At 48.7% G+C, this 15,065-nt stretch overlaps 2 protein-coding genes across 2 annotated transcripts; one reads left to right on the top strand and one right to left on the bottom strand.

The window, feature by feature from the left end:
• The first annotated feature begins 6,463 nt into the window (after positions 1-6,463).
• Positions 6,464-9,014, top strand: LOC123030438 (cytochrome c oxidase subunit 6A, mitochondrial). Its single transcript, XM_044444359.1, has 3 exons — positions 6,464-6,624; positions 8,367-8,506; positions 8,752-9,014. The coding sequence occupies exons 1-3, from the start codon at positions 6,510-6,512 to the stop codon at positions 8,836-8,838; spliced, it is 342 nt and encodes a 113-aa protein (XP_044300294.1). The 5' UTR covers positions 6,464-6,509; the 3' UTR covers positions 8,839-9,014.
• Positions 9,015-10,232: 1,218 nt separating this feature from the next.
• TRIAP1 (TP53 regulated inhibitor of apoptosis 1) lies at positions 10,233-15,041 on the bottom strand. Its single transcript, XM_044444322.1, has 2 exons — positions 14,874-15,041; positions 10,233-12,380 (listed from the first exon to the last, which is right to left on the bottom strand). Exons 1-2 carry the CDS (start codon positions 15,021-15,023, stop codon positions 12,300-12,302), a joined length of 231 nt encoding a protein of 76 aa, XP_044300257.1. The 5' UTR covers positions 15,024-15,041; the 3' UTR covers positions 10,233-12,299.
• Positions 15,042-15,065: the final 24 nt, after the last annotated feature.

Here is a 15,065-nt window from a genome sequence, read left to right as displayed (position 1 = left end):
TGGTTCAAAAATTAAAAAATAAAATTGAGACAAAGTGCATTTCCCCACCCCTAATTCTTGGCCATGTTCTTTATTCAGAGGGCGCAGCATGGAAAGAGCGGCAGCCCATGTGGTGTTGGGGCGAGAGCACTGGACCAAGGCCCGGGGCCTGGGTTCGAGTTCTCCCTTGGCCGTGAGGCTCCCCTGGGGATGCTGGGCCAGCCACAGAATCTCAGCCCCCTCCCCCCGGACACTGCTGGGAGTTCCTTGCAAGGAAAAAGGCAGGGTGGAAACAGAATCCTCACACCACGTGGCCTGCCGCACACGCACAAAACAGCGCCCCTCCCAGCGGGGAAGAGGACTTTGGGGTGCTCCTCTGGCCCCCTTCCAATGCGCGCACCATGCACACGCCCGATGCTCAGGCCACGCCCAGCGGGGAGAGTGAACAGGGAGACGTCCGTCCATCCGCGTGGAATGAGGTTATTTGCGCAGCACGATAGGAGACGTCGCCACCCGTTTGCGGGAAAACAGACCAGGCAGAGGGAGGTGAAGGGCCCCCCACCCCTCTGACTGCTGCCACATTGGGCTGGGGCTGCCCCCCCTGCACCCCAGCCCTCAGCCCCCGCTCTGGACCCAGCTTCAGAGCTTTCGTATGAAGATGTGTGCAGCCCGTCCAGGTGATGCCTCAAAGAAGGGGCAGCTGCATGCCATACTTCCTGTGCCCATCTGGAAAAGGGATGGGGGCCACGGAAAAGGGGAGGGCCAGTGGGGCAGGACAAAAGTGAGGGGCTGGGGCAGGAGAAGGGTGGCCGTTTCCAGGAAAGGCAACAGCAGCTTGCTTGGCCCGGGCAGCCTTCTCTCGCATCCTGTCCTTACCTCTGACTGGGCAGGCAGGCAGGCAGGGGATGCCCCCCAGGGGTGGAGAAAGGGGCGTGGGGGGCAGCGCTCACCTGCAGTGGGGTGCACCCACACATCCCACTTCTGCCTCCGGTCAACATACTTTGCGGGGGTTTGCATCGCTTTGAAAACCTGCTGGAGGCAGCAGAGGCACCTTGCTTGTGTGTGGCGACGGGGGGAACAGAGGAAGGGAGGCAGCTCCCTGGTAGCACATGTGGGTCTGAGAATGGCCTGGCAGGGGCACTGCGGCACCCCCTGCATGGGGCTCCCCTGAGAGCTGCTCCCAGCCCTGCTCCTGGCCCAGATCCTGCCGCCCCTGGGCCAACAGCAACACAGAAACAGAGCAAGACAGACGGGTCTCCCGGGCCATCCTGTCTGACCCCCGGCTCCAGCCGGCTCCGCTCATGACATGCCCGCCATGTGCACGTCCAGCCTGTCCTTGAACACCCCACTGATGGGGCCTCAACCTCCTCCATGGAAGCCCATTCCACGCCCTCAGGGTCCTGACCATCAGGAAGTGCTTCCTGGCATCCACATTGAACCTTGGCTCCCTGAGCTTTGCTCCGCTGGAGCGTATCCTGCCTTCCTCTGCAGGGGAGAACAGGTCTCTGCCCACCTCCGCGTGACACTCCCTCGCATACCTGCATGTCGCCAACAGGTCCCCTCGGAGTCTCCTCTTCTCCAGGCTGAAGAGACCCAGTTCCCTCGTACTGCAATCTTGCTGAGTGAGGACTAACCTGTGAAGCCCTGAATGGCTCAGAATTGAGGTAGTGGAACTCTCCCTCCCTCCCTCCCTCCCTCCCTCCCTCTCATGGGGCTGCCCCAGCATGTTTTGGGGCCAGCACATGTAGCAGGGTATGCCTGCTTTTCAGCCAGGAAAGGGGATCATTATTTGAAGGTGGGAGAACTTGAACTGGTCCCTTGTCATGGTCAGATCACTGCCTGCTGAATTTAGTCTAACAGTGACTTTTCTCCTCTGCAGGGAGGACCCATTCCGATGGTCCACCCCACAGGCTAATGGATCTGGATGGTTTCCAGAGGGCTCTGGGGGATTTTCTGGCTGATGTGGCTGATGGTCCTGCCAAATCCTTGGCTGATCTCTGGACTTCAGAGATGACCCGCAAAGTTGACACGATGGCTCCCAGGCGCCCCCTTGGTAGGAGCGCTGGTACAGCGCTGTGGCTAACCCGAGAGCGCTGCCCCGCTTTTGCTTAACAGGTCTGAGTGAGGGTCTCTGTGGAAGCAGGCAGAGGACTCTGGGAAGGGGCCCTGGTTGCTCTCACTTGAGCTGATATGGTGAGCAGGGCCTAAACAACAGGCAGCAACGCGTGACTGGACTGCATCAAATACATGGCTTTGGTGGGGGGGTTGCTTTTTTGTTCGCATTGCTTTGCTTTGGAATTTCCTCAAGGAGCACGAGGTGTCCGTGTGGGTCTACCCCACGGAATTTTCACCGCCCCCACCAGCCAACTGCACGATGGCTGATCCATATTTAACCTGGCACATGTCCCATTGGACTGAGTGCTCTCCAGAGGTGCCACCCCGTGGAACGTTTGGGTACAGCACCTGGGGGCTCCAGTGGTGGACTGCGGGACCCAGGCTGACTACAGCGGCCTCGCCCAGCCTGGTGCCTTCCAGATTTTTTGGGCTGGGGCTCCTATTCTCCCAGACCAGCGTGGCCGTTGGCACAGGAGGGAGGCACCCGGCTGGGAAGGGCTGGCCTGGTTCGATGGCTGCTGCCCCAGCTACTTGCCTGGAGTAACAACTCAGACATGCACATGCGTCACATGCTCACTCCGCAGTCGATGGCAGCAGCTGGACCCTTGGAAAAGCATCAGGTCTGAAATGATGCCAAAGCTCCATCTCTGGGAGATGTGACCAAGTCACCAGGAGAAGAGAGCAGCCACCAGGCGATGGACCAGTGGCCGTTAAGAGGTAAAAAAGCAAAAGATCTGCAGGCCAGACTTTCTCTGCCCATCTGTGTATGTGTGATTTCAAATCGTTTCCTCCTACTAATTTCTCCCCTTCATGGACCACTGCCTTGCCCTGGCGAAGGGGCTTGCGTAGCTCAATGAAGCTCTGAGCTGTGCCGTGCAGGGCCACCCAAGACGGACAGGTCATAGCAGAGAGCTCTCACAAAAGGTGATCCACTAGAGGAGGAAATGGCAGCCCACTCCAGTGCCCTTGCCATGAAAACCCCATGGACAGTTAAAGGGCAAAACGATTCAGGTCAGAAGGTGTCCAGTGTGCTACTGGGATGAGCAGAGGACTAGTACTAGTAGCACCAGAAAGAATGAAGCGACTGGGTCAAAGCCGAAAGGGCACCCAGTTGCGGATGTATCTGGTGGTGAAAGGAGAGTCCGATGCTGCAAAGACCTATACTCCATAGGAACCTAGAATGTAAGATCTATGAACCAAGGTGAGCTGGACATGATCAAACATGAAATGACAAGACTGAATATCGACATCTTAGGAATCAGTGAACTAAAATGGACAGGAATGGGTGAATTTAATTCAGATGACCATCAGGTATACTACTGTGGACAAGAATCCCACAGAAGAAATGGAGTAGCCTTCATAGTCAATAAAAGAGTAGGAAAAGCAGTACGGGGATACAATCTCCAAAATGACAGAATGATCTCAGTTCGAATCCAAGGCAAACCATTCAACATCACAGTAGTCCAAATCTATGCCCCAGCCACTGGTGCTGAAGAGGCAGAAGTTGACCAATTCTATGAAGGCCTACAACACCTTCTAGAAATCACACCAGAAATGATGTCTGTATCATCATGGGGGATTGGAATGCTAAAGTAGGAAGCCAAAAGATAACAGGCAAGTTTGGCCTTGGAGTACAAAATGAAGCAGGACAAAGGCTGGCAGAATAGGGAAGACTAGAGATCTCTTCAAGAAAATTGGAGATATGAAGGGAACGTTTCATGCAAAGATAGGCATGATAAAGGACCAAAATGGCAGGGACCTAACAAAGGCAGAAGAGATTAAGAAGAGGTGGCAAGATTGCACAGAAGAACTATACAAGAAAAATCTTAACATCCCCGATAACCACGGTGGGGTGGTCGCTGAACTCAAGCCAGACATCCTGGAATGTGAAGTCAAATGGGCCTTAGGAAGTCTGAGCAACAACAGAGCTAGTGGAGGTGACAGTATTCCAGCTGAGCTATTCAAAATCCTAAAAGACGATGCAGTAAAAGTGCTACACTCAAAATGCCAGCAAATTTGGAAAACTCAGCAGTGGCTACAGAATTGGAAAAGGTCAGTTTACACTCCAATTCCAAAGAAGGGCAATGCCAAAGAATGTTCAAACTACCACACCATTGCACTCATTTCACATGCTAGCCAAGTGATGCTCAAAATCCTACAAGCTAGGCTCCAGCAGTATGTGGACCGAGAACTACCAGAAGTACAGGCAGGATTTCGAAGAGGCAGAGGAACGAGAGATCAAATTGCCAACATACGCTGGATCATGGAGAAAGCTAGGGAGTTCCAGAAAAACATCTACTTCGGCTTCATTGACTAAGCCAGAGCCTTTGATTGTGTGGATCACAACAAATTGTGGCAAGTTCTTAAAGAGACAGGTGTACCAGACCATCTTATTTGTCTCTTGAGAAACCTGAAAGTGGGTCAAGAAGCAACAGTGGGAACTGGACACGGAACCACTGATTGGTTCAAAATTGAGAAAGGAGTTCGGCAAGGCTGTACACTGTCGTCCTGCCTATTTAACTTATATGCAGAGCACGTCATGAGAAAGGCGGGGCTGGATGAATCACCAGTTGGAATTAAGATTGCTGGGAGAAATACCAACAACTTCAGCTATGCAGATGGTACCACTCTAATGGCAGAAAGTGAAGATGAAGTAAAGAGCCTCTTGATGCTGGTGAAAGAGGAGAGTGCAAAAGTTGGCTTGGAACTCAACATTAAGAAAACTAAGATCATGGCATCTGGTCCTCTCACTTCCTGGCAAATAGATGGGGAAGAAATGGAGGCAGTGACAGATTTTATTTTCCTGGGCTCCAAGATCACTGCAGATGGGGACTGCAGCCAAGAAATTAAAAAATGCTTGCTCCTGGGAAGGGAAGCTATGGCAAATCTAGACAGCATACTAGAAAGCAGAGACATCACTCTGCCAACAAAGGTCCGTATAGTCAAGGCTATGGTTTTCCCCGCTGCAATGTATGGCTGTGAAAGTTGGACCATAAGGAAGGCTGAGCGCCAGAAAATTGAGGCCTTTGAATTGTGGTGCTGGAGGAGACACCTGCGAGTCCCTTGGACCGCAAGGCGATCAAACCGGTCAGTCCTAGAGGAGATCAACCCTGACTGCTCTTTAGAAGGACAGATGCTGAAGATGAAACTCACACACTTTGGCCACCTAATGAGAAGGAAGGACTCCCTGGAGAGGAGCCTAAGGCTGGGAACAATTGAGGGCAAAAGAAGGGCAGGGAGAAGGAACCCTAAAAGGAGGGTGCGGAGGACAGGAGCAATTGCTCTTTCTAGCTCAGCCCTTATGTTAGATCAGCAATTATTTATATTTAATTAAATTCTATTATAACATATTTTATGCATCTTATATAAGCTGCCCTGCCAGCACCGGTGAGCGCTTCCATGAAGAAATCCCCTCCTGCAGTGCAAGCGATGGGAAGGCATGGGAGGCCAGGAGCCACAGTGCCACATCCGGACCCCCGCGTTCCCCTGGCGTGCTTGAGGTCGTGCCACAGTTGTGCAAGTTTTTTGTAAATGATTTTGTGTTGTTTGTTGTATATAACTGCTGAGAGAGTCCTGTCGGGCTATTGAGCTGCATACCGTGTTTCCCCTGGGTCTTGTATTGATTTTTGCTCCAAAAGATGCACTAGGGCTTATTTTCAGGTGATGTCTTATTTTTTATGTACAACAATCTACATTTATTCATTTATGTACAAAAATCTACATTTATTCAAATACAGTCATGGCATCTTCTTCTGGAACTGTGTCTTGACTCTCCAAACCCGAATTGTGTTGCAACGGATGTACTAAATGCGTCTGTCTGGCTGATGATGTACTATTGTATTTCATTGTATTTTATCATGTTGTAAGCCGCCCCGAGGTTTCGGCAAGGGGCGGCATAGAAATGTTATAATAATAATAATAATAATAATGATGATGATGATGATGATCTTAACTGGGCTTATTTTTGGTGTAGGTTTTATATTATGAGCATTCTGAAAAATCCTGAAAAAATATTTTCCAGTTAGGTCTTATTTTCGGGGAAACAGGGTAGAAATCAAAATTCCAAATATTTATGCTTGTACGTGCGCGTGTGTTCCGTTTTAAGCGATGCCTAGTCCACGCACCGTCTTTATCAACAACTCAGAAAGGGCCGGAGGCCCAGTCGGAGCTACTCTCCTCCGTGTTTCCAGGGGAATGGCGAAGTTTCCTTTTATTACGGGCAGGGCGCCATCCCGTCCGGGGAACTCGGAAACGAGCCCTGCTCCCACGAGTCTACTGATTTAGATCTCTGCGCCGAGCACCCCGAGCGCTGCATGACGTCACTGGCACGCGCCGGCTCCCGCCCGGCATTTCCGCTTCCGTGCGGGGGGTGAAGCTTGGCGGCGGCGGCGGCGGGCGGGCGCAGAAGCGGTGCGATGGCGGCGGCGCTCGGCGTGGTGTCTCGGCGTGGGGCGGCCGCGGCTCCCCGGGCCGGGCTGACGAGGCTCCTGTCGGCGGCAGCCGCGTCGGGGCACAAAGAGGCCGGGACCGGTGAGTCCAGCGGGCGGGCCTGGGGAGCGGGTGACCTTCCGAGGGCGGCGGCGGCGGGCCCGCCTCCCTCTGCCCGCTGGGGGCGGGGGCTTGGAAGCGCTCGGCGGCGTGAGCGTGCTCCGTCTGAAGCGTCCTCCTCCCGACCTTCGCTTCTGCTCCGGGTTGCGGATAGCCTTTCAGCACGATGCGTTTATAAAGCATTGCGCTGCGAGCTTTATGGAAGCAGAAAGGAAACAGGGTACCTGCAAAAGGAAATGGAAGAAGCTTCCGGGAGGGGGGGGGTTAGAAGGAGTGCAACGCCCAGAAATCCCTGCTTGTTTTGAAATTGACCTTCATTGTGCGTGAAAGCTTAGCAGGACTACATTTCCCTTATTTTGTCCAGTATTTATGTTTACGTTTTGCTTTTTTCTGGCAATGCTTTGCCAGTATTGTCAGGGCATTATCAAGGAGAGCTAGAGATTTTAAGCTTCTGGAAATTTTGAAGCCACGAAAGGTCTTTCATAAAACCAGAAATGGAGAGGAAACTAAACATATGCATTACTTTTTACAGCATTCTTAACGAATCTAAAGTACTGTACGAACGTATTTTATGTATAACCTGGTTTACTCATAACACTGTTGTTAAAACTAAGAACACTTATATGTACATTTGCTGTCAGAATATACTTATAAACTTAATGTACCAACAAATATTTTTATGTAGCACAATACAGTGTAGGATCCTGTTCTATGTCTGACCAAAGGGAATTTCAGTAAATAGTTCCTGAAGTGTTCTACGGTGTAGCATCTGTTCCTGCTTGTGGAAAAATTGGTTGGGGTGGGCTTTCGGGGATTCTAGTCTGAAGGAAAAGCTGCTGGATGTATCTTGAATTGGGAAGCTCTAGTGTACTGGGGGCAGTAACCAAGGCTGTCCCAGGAACCTTTAACCCTGATGTAGACCCTGCAGCCAAATGTGACTCTGGGGGTGGGGTCCAGAAGCTCCTCCTTCTCACCTCACCCTTCCCCCAACCACTGATAGGTTTGATGATTTTCTGGGTTTTGTGCCATCTTCCTTTCTAAATGGTTCTATTGCCTATTTTAGGGCTTGGTTACTTGTACAAACTTTTACCTAAAATGTGCTAGAACTGTTGGGTTTTGTCCCAGCACTTCAGCTCTTTGCCTTACCTGCCACTGGAAGACCAACTAAAAGCTTTTCCGAAGTGGACTTAGGCCATTTTGCTGAAAGAGGCTACTGCCTTAAGCAATAGCATTCTTTATATAGAGTGATATTTTATTCAATTTTCAAAGAATTCCTTGTTCATTCATTTTGAAAGGTGCCTTTATATCTCTGGATAGGCATGAGGCTGCAAGAATAATAGGTTGGTCAAGAATATGTTTGCAGCAGGGGTGAAACTTGATTGGGAGGTTTCCTGCTTTGAAGTCTCAACAGACACACATTGCCCAAGAGCCTAGTGAGGATCTGTGGTACAGATTTGGCTATGTTGTATCTGTGTGTGAGTTTTTTATTTAGTTAGGATGTCGTATGGTTACTAGGGACCAAGTTGAAAAGCATCAGGAAGCTGCTACTTTACAGAGCACAGTTTAAGCCAAGTTCTCCAGCCTGCCCAAACATAGGCTGCCCCCTAATCAGTCTGAATGTCTGCATCTGGGTCTGAAACACACTGAAGTTGCTGGCCATTAATATGTTGGATTTAAACAAGCAAATCATTGTGTTTTCCTTGTGTGTGCATTCTCTCAATTAGCTCGTACATGGAAGATTCTCTCCTTTGTCGTGGCTCTCCCAGGAGTTGCTGTTTGCATGCTGAACTGCTACTTGAAGGCTCAGCAGGAGCATGAACGGCCAGCATTCATTCCTTATTCACATCTTCGCATCCGGACTAAGGTATTAGACTTCGAATGCCCCTAAGCAGGTCTTATTCTTCCAGACTGATGCTGTTCAACCAAATAGGAATGGATATGTCAACATTTAATCTGAAACAGTTGGCTTTACTAGATTGAAAACAGAATTTATGGTTGAGGCATTTATATAGAAAGGACGTTTCCATTGTGAACTTCCTGGGTGGTGGACTTTCTTGAAAAGTTTCAGCTTAGTGTCTTAAAAATCCAAATTCTCTCTTCTTTTTTCAGCCCTTCCCTTGGGGTGATGGGAACCATACCATGTTCCACAACCCACATGTTAACGCCCTCCCAACTGGCTATGAAGATGACCATTAAGCTTGTGGGTTACAGAAGCACTGTGGACCACTTGAGGTAGCTGGACCAGAATCCACACTGGGACCCACAATATAAATGCTCTGCATTCCTTGCATTGTTGAAGTATGAAAGGCACTCTGGCCTCTGCAGTCCAAATTGCTGAGGTCACCTAAAAGAAATAAAATTATTCCATTCGAGTTTGTCTGTGAGTTCTCTTGATCATGCAGTTCAGGAGTATCTTATCTAGTGTCTCAGGGGAAGTCACACATTTGACCCTGTATGGAAGAAGCCACAATGGTTCTTCAGAAAAGTGTTGGCATTGCTGCGGCAAAAGGTTCTTCTGGGAGGGAATGAAGAAATGAAGTAGCCTTTGCTATCCCAATATTGCTTGGGCTTGAGCACATAATGTTCTGAAATGACTTTTTGCCTCCAGAAGGTGATGACAAAGCAGAGAACTCAAAGTAATTTTGATAAAACCAAGATCTCTCATCTTGTAGTAATGACTTAATGCATCACTTATATTTATAGTAACTTATCTAAAATGTTTGTTGTGAGATGTGGCATTTGGATTGTCCAGTAGCCACTCTGTGTTCTCCTGCCCTGTATGCCTCTGTGAAGACTTGGGGAGGTGGTACTTGCTTCCAACCAGGGCAGTGTGAGACGTTCTTGTCTACCTGGGTATTTTGTCAGGATTGTCTTTAGGCACCTCTATGCAGGACATAAGCAAAGGCTCAAACTTACATTCTCTCAGATAAACTAGATGGGCAGAGAAGAGTGTCCAGAACATGGCAAAGAAGCAAGAGGGAATTATACAGAATATCAAAGCTGCTCCCATCCTGTGAAAGGCCAGTTCTCCTAAATGGGGATAGTGGGCATCATAAGCACGCATTGGTCCTGGGGAAGAGAGAGCTGCAGTCATCATCCAGAGACGAGCAACCCACAGAGGAAGGGTAACCTCCCCCTCTTTACTTGCTGCCACAACATCTGTCTGCTATTAGCAATTAGATTTAAGGCAGAAAGGATGCCACTGGGAGTTTTACTCCTTAGCTGAATTAGCTGCAGAGGGAAGGAGGGAGGAGGAGATAAGCATGTGTGAGGGGACTGGAAGCCCTCAAGATTGTCCCCAGAGGAATGTGGACGGGTGGGGAGGAGGAGGCAGCAAGTCACCCTTGTTCTGGTTCAACACATTTCAAATTGTGGCATTTCATGTTGTGCTTCTGGGCTGCTTTCTCCACATTTTCGGGGAAACAACCTCTAAGACAGGCCAGTAGCAGTACTGCCACTTTGGGGAAGGAATCAGTAGCACCACCACAGAGACTTGTCCTCAGGAAAAGAGCTGCAGCAGAAATCCATACCTCCCCTTTTCAGGTTCCCAAAGTAATACCCCCCCAAACGTTAAGCTCACTACAAACCACTGCAGTTTGGACCTTTATTCTCCACTTTCAATTCCCATTATTGTACATAACAGGACAGGTACAGCTGTTCAGTCATGTTACAAGGCGCTTTCTACTGAAAGAGACCTGGCGCACCTGCCACGGACCTGGGGTAGCGTTCTTCTCTGAAGCACAGTAGGGAACGCCTGCCCAGCCCAGTGCCCGCTTTGGTGCACCTGCGTCGCCCTCTGCCCACACCCCCCGCTGCCACTACTGTTGCACCTGCTCTGCCTGCTGCTGCTCTCCAGGCTGGGCCTTTAGGAAAAGGCATCAAGCACCAGGCCCCATGGCTGGTGAGCACAAGGGGACAGCCAACCAGGAGGAGGGGAGCAGCAGAGCACAACTAGAAGGGATGCAACATGCTGGACTGGGTGGAAACAGCTGCAGCTGCCCTGATCCCCCAGATGCCTCCGGACTCCATCTACCAGTGCAAAGGCAGGCTGGACAAGCGTGGGACCTGGGGGTGTTCTAGGGAAGGAGGGCTGCTGCAGCTGTGCAGCCGGGCTTTGCTCCATTCAAAGCTGGGCCCTTGAAATCTGTTTTTAAAAATCAGCCAAGTTGGTTTTTGCAGAGGCAGAATGAATATGAGCTTGTGGGAGCGCGGGAGCTCTTGTAGGTTCATCCATTGGGCTGTGCCTTGGCATCTGGCTGCTTGTGCAGGTCATCTTTGTTCGTAACAGCAGCAGTAACCTTCCTTCCAGGTTTAATCTTTGAATACCCAAGGTTTTGCCTCCAAAACTAGGTTTGGTTTTTTTTAAAGGAATGAGTTCCTGATGCTATAAAAAGCACAAGTCAGAGGTTTCTGATGTGCTTGCTGTCTTAGTAAGGGTTTGGGGGAGAAGGGTCACACCTCATAGTAGCATCCTATTTGAAGCCACTTTGCAGCAAAAACAACAACAACAACTGGTCGCAGCAAACTGGCTGCACAGCATTATCTTCTAAGATGCCACGGTACAACAATATGGCGAAAGGCACAAAGCTTCCCCACAGTGCTGGATTTTGCCTGGCTTTGAAGAGTTCTGACCCAACTGCCCCGGTATGGTTGAGAACATGCTGCATTTTAAACTAGCCCAGTAAAAATTTATGTCTTACAATATTTGTTTATACCAACCGTGTACTTGTTTCAGTTCTGGAATTTGTTCCATGATATACAGGGGCAGCTAGTTAAAATTAAACTGACATCACTATGGCTTTGGGTAAGTGAAATTAATTAGTTTTACATGTGCTCCTCATGCTGCATAAACAGCCCTCCCTTTCTAGGTCTACCCCTAAGAATGCACTGCAGTGATGTGCAAGACAGAAGGAATAAGCTCCTTTCAAACCACAGGCATGTGCCATTCTTAGAAAGAAAGTAAGTAAAAATGATGGGCACATTTCCCCTTCATGTTCTCTGATCACATCCAACAAGTGGAAGTTAAGTTCTATGCATCTACTTATCCCTCTCTGAAACAAAGGAACTCTTTTGAATCTAAAATATTATTCATCAAACCTGCAAGTGAGGAAAAAGAGCTTAGGATTTTGCAGTGCTCTGAAGACCAAGTGAGGACACTTCCTCAGAGAAAGGCACACCCATTCTGTAGCACCATTTTGCTCAAATTCTGCATTACTTAAGCTGTCATAATGGACTTCAGGATAAGAGACGGCTTTTAAGGAACGCTAATAGACAGAAAAGATTCAAGAAAACAAAATTCCAACAGAACACACTGATTAATGGATCAGAGTCCCTGACATTCATTTTAACATTGACATAAATAACCGCAATCAGCTGATGAATCAGCCATAAGAATCTACCTGATTCAACTGTTAGCAGTATATTCCGTTGTAAATCTCAAAGAGTCCCCCAGTCTTGTACATGATAACACCACTCCCCAAATGCCACAAGAGATTAAACTGGCTCCTGCCGTTATGGGGCGGACACTGCCATGGGGAAAAGTCTCCATTTCTCACCACCCAATGAAGAAATCAAGCTGGTCAGAGTGCTGTTCAGCAGTCAATTTGCTTCATGGCTGTTCTTCAGTGTTCACAGGAGACTTTCTGGCATCCTCTCAGTCAGGAGTTTTCAGATTTTCCTTTGTTGGGGCCCATGAATTCCAACCCTTCGATAGGTATGTCTTTCTCCTTAATAGCTTTCTGGAAATGGGGAAAAAGCCTATTAAGAATTCCAAGGTTACTAAGAATATATGTCCAGCACAAGACTCCAGTTTAAGCTCAGGGGAGTAATTTTCTAATTATACCTACACTAATAACTGCAAAACTGTATCAAACCCTCTGTATAGAACCTTTTCTACAATTCAGTTGGGGCCACATCCCTCTTTACACCCATGTTTTAATTAGGTTTCAACCCCTTAAGCCTTGTTTTCTAAACTTAAGGATGTGAAAGCACTCTCATCCTGGTATTAATTAGATTAATATCCCACCTTTTTTCTTATGAAGAACTCAAATTGGCTCACATCATTCGCCTCCTCCTGCTCCCAACCTTCTCCCTACAACAGCAACCCAGTGAGGTAGGTTGGGCTGAGCATCTGCAACCGGTATAAAGTCACACAGGGGCCTCCATGGCTGAGTGGGACTGAGTCCCAGCCCTGCGCTCTTAACCACTACAACACACTGGCACGTCTGGGAGGAGTGCCTGAAGCAGCAGCAGAAGGAACAGCTTAAGAGGTTCCTTATGCCTCAGTGCTACGGATTTCATCCTGAGCTCAAGCACCACCACAAATGCTCTGAAGGATTCTGAGTCAGTTCCCGGTGCAATTTACAATCAAACCGGAAAACAGCTGAATGTTCTGAAAGCCAGATGAACTCATTTTGGGAAACAGCTTTACAGGCAGAGTGCTGCCAAAAAGAGGACTAAACCCTATGTTTCCATCAATATAGTCTCTCTTGGTTATTTATTTACTTGCTATACTGTCCAAATCTCTCTGGGAAGTACAGAACCATATCCAAAAGAAAAAAGGAAGGAAAAAAACAGAAAAGGGGAGAAGGCAGTCTTTCAGAGATCCTGACACCAAGCTCTGCATGGTAGGGTCTTCGGCCTGTTTGGACCTGTGGACATATTTGAGTAGTTGAGGTGCTGCTGTGGCTGCACCCAAAATGGATTTCATGGAGGATACAGCTAGTGCACTTTAAATTTTTTACTGTGAATTTCAAAATCAGAACCAAAACCTACAAAAAGTAAAAAAGTATTAGTTTTCTTACATGAGATTTAAGTGGCTCTATCATAGTGAATACACAAATAATATGTATCCCTTATATTTTATTTATGGAAAAATGCACTATTTTTAAGGAATAGACTTCAAAAGAGACAGCCAGATATCCAAGTATTTGTCCATTTGTAAATTATGCCAACCAAATGTTTCATTGAGTCCTGTTAGTGCAGCTAGACATTTCTCTTTGCAATTCTGTAATGTTAGTCTTTTAGCTGACAGAATGATGTGGAGAATCCTTTTATGTTGACCTTACAATATGTTCCACAAGATGGGTAAAAGATGCAAATCTGTAAATATTAAGGAACTTTTGTTTGTAAGATTTATGCAAATTGCCTCTTTTGCACCACCAAAACATAAGCATTAGCTGTGTTCAACTCTGCATCCATCAGCCAAATTTAGTTCAGCTCTCACTGAAAAGCCTTTTTGTTTCATTAAATGTAACCTGATTAAATATCTGTTGCCCCTTCTGAAATAGATGTCAGCAAAGCACTCCTGTGACTGGGCAAAACAGAGTGCTCCAATTAATTATTCCATGCTTGCTTAAGACCCTGTGCATCATATGTGTTGACCAATAATAGATATTTTTAAACATGAATTGTAGGTTGACACTGCTGTTCAGACATAACCAATATTTGGTTGTGGGAGTAATCCTGAACTAGAAAACTGGATTCAAAAGAAAATACATCTGTGTTCTGAGGCTCAGGGGCTGCTTCTGCCTTGTCTTCAGTGTCTTCAGAGAAGTGACTTGTCTTTTTGTTTTTCTCATTTCCCTTTCTGTGAGATAGGGGTCATGACACTAGCTGTGCCCACCACAGCTGCCATTTTGTGAGAGCACCTAAGACATTTTTCTCAAAATTCGAACTGCACCCACTGGCTCCATCAGATTGGGGGCCCCTCCTTCAAAGTTTCATGCAAAGATTTTGGTGGTCTTACCAAGCCTTAACCCAAACTTCTTGAGTCAGGAAATTCAGCAAATGAATCTGAGGCCCTGTGAATATGGTAAAGTGTTATTCAGGACGTCTTCTTCCAAGGAGCACAAGACGTCACACACATTTCTCAGCTCTTATCAATCCCTCCATCCTGGGAAGCAAAAGATGGAGCCTGACCCAAAATCTGCCAGTGCACTTCACCGTCCAGCAGCCATGCCCTTTCTATGCACTGCTTTTCACAAGCATGGCCTTTCAGTTTCGAAAACATCGTTCTGCAAATCACTACCGCTGGACTACACCTCCCACAGCCACTGGCCGCACGGCAGGGATGATGGGAGTTGCAGTCCAACACATCTCCAAGGCGCCTAGCTGCGCAGCTGGGCGGTCCCCGGCCCCCCCAGCTGGCAGGGGCTGCGCTTGGCCGGCCGGAGGCGAGCCGCCGGGCCGGGCCGGGCCGGGGCTCCGCGCGCGCCCGGAGGGCCTCTTGCCTGGACGCAGAGCTGGTAGCGCTTGAAGAGCTGCACGCAGGGGTCGCCGCCGCCGCCCTCCCCCTTCAGGAACTTCTCGGCGAACCAGCGGTTGAAGCACTGGTCGTACTCCTGCTTCAGCTCCGTGCAGGCCTCGCCGACGCTGTTCATGGCGGCGGCACGCGAGGGCGCCCCGCCCGCAGGGAGCGCGGC

Source organism: Varanus komodoensis, unplaced genomic scaffold (genome assembly GCF_004798865.1).
Source record: "Varanus komodoensis strain SLA01 unplaced genomic scaffold, ASM479886v1 scaffold44_3, whole genome shotgun sequence".
NCBI lineage: Eukaryota > Metazoa > Chordata > Lepidosauria > Squamata > Varanidae > Varanus > Varanus komodoensis.
The sequence above is the reverse complement of the archived record's forward strand: the minus strand, read 5'-3'. Positions and strand labels throughout refer to the sequence as shown.

Coding starts and splice junctions, on each gene's coding strand:
- LOC123030438 (XM_044444359.1), top strand. CDS start 6,510: ATGGCGGCGGCGCTCGGCGTGGTGTCTCGGCGTGGGGCGGCCGCGGCT. Junction 6,625..8,366: donor GCACAAAGAGGCCGGGACCG/GTGAGTCCAGCG, acceptor TCTCTCAATTAG/CTCGTACATGGAAGATTCTC. Junction 8,507..8,751: donor ATCTTCGCATCCGGACTAAG/GTATTAGACTTC, acceptor TTCTTTTTTCAG/CCCTTCCCTTGGGGTGATGG.
- TRIAP1 (XM_044444322.1), bottom strand. CDS start 15,023: ATGAACAGCGTCGGCGAGGCCTGCACGGAGCTGAAGCAGGAGTACGAC. Junction 12,381..14,873: donor GCTACCAGCTCTGCGTCCAG/GCAAGAGGCCCT, acceptor CCCCATTTCCAG/AAAGCTATTAAGGAGAAAGA.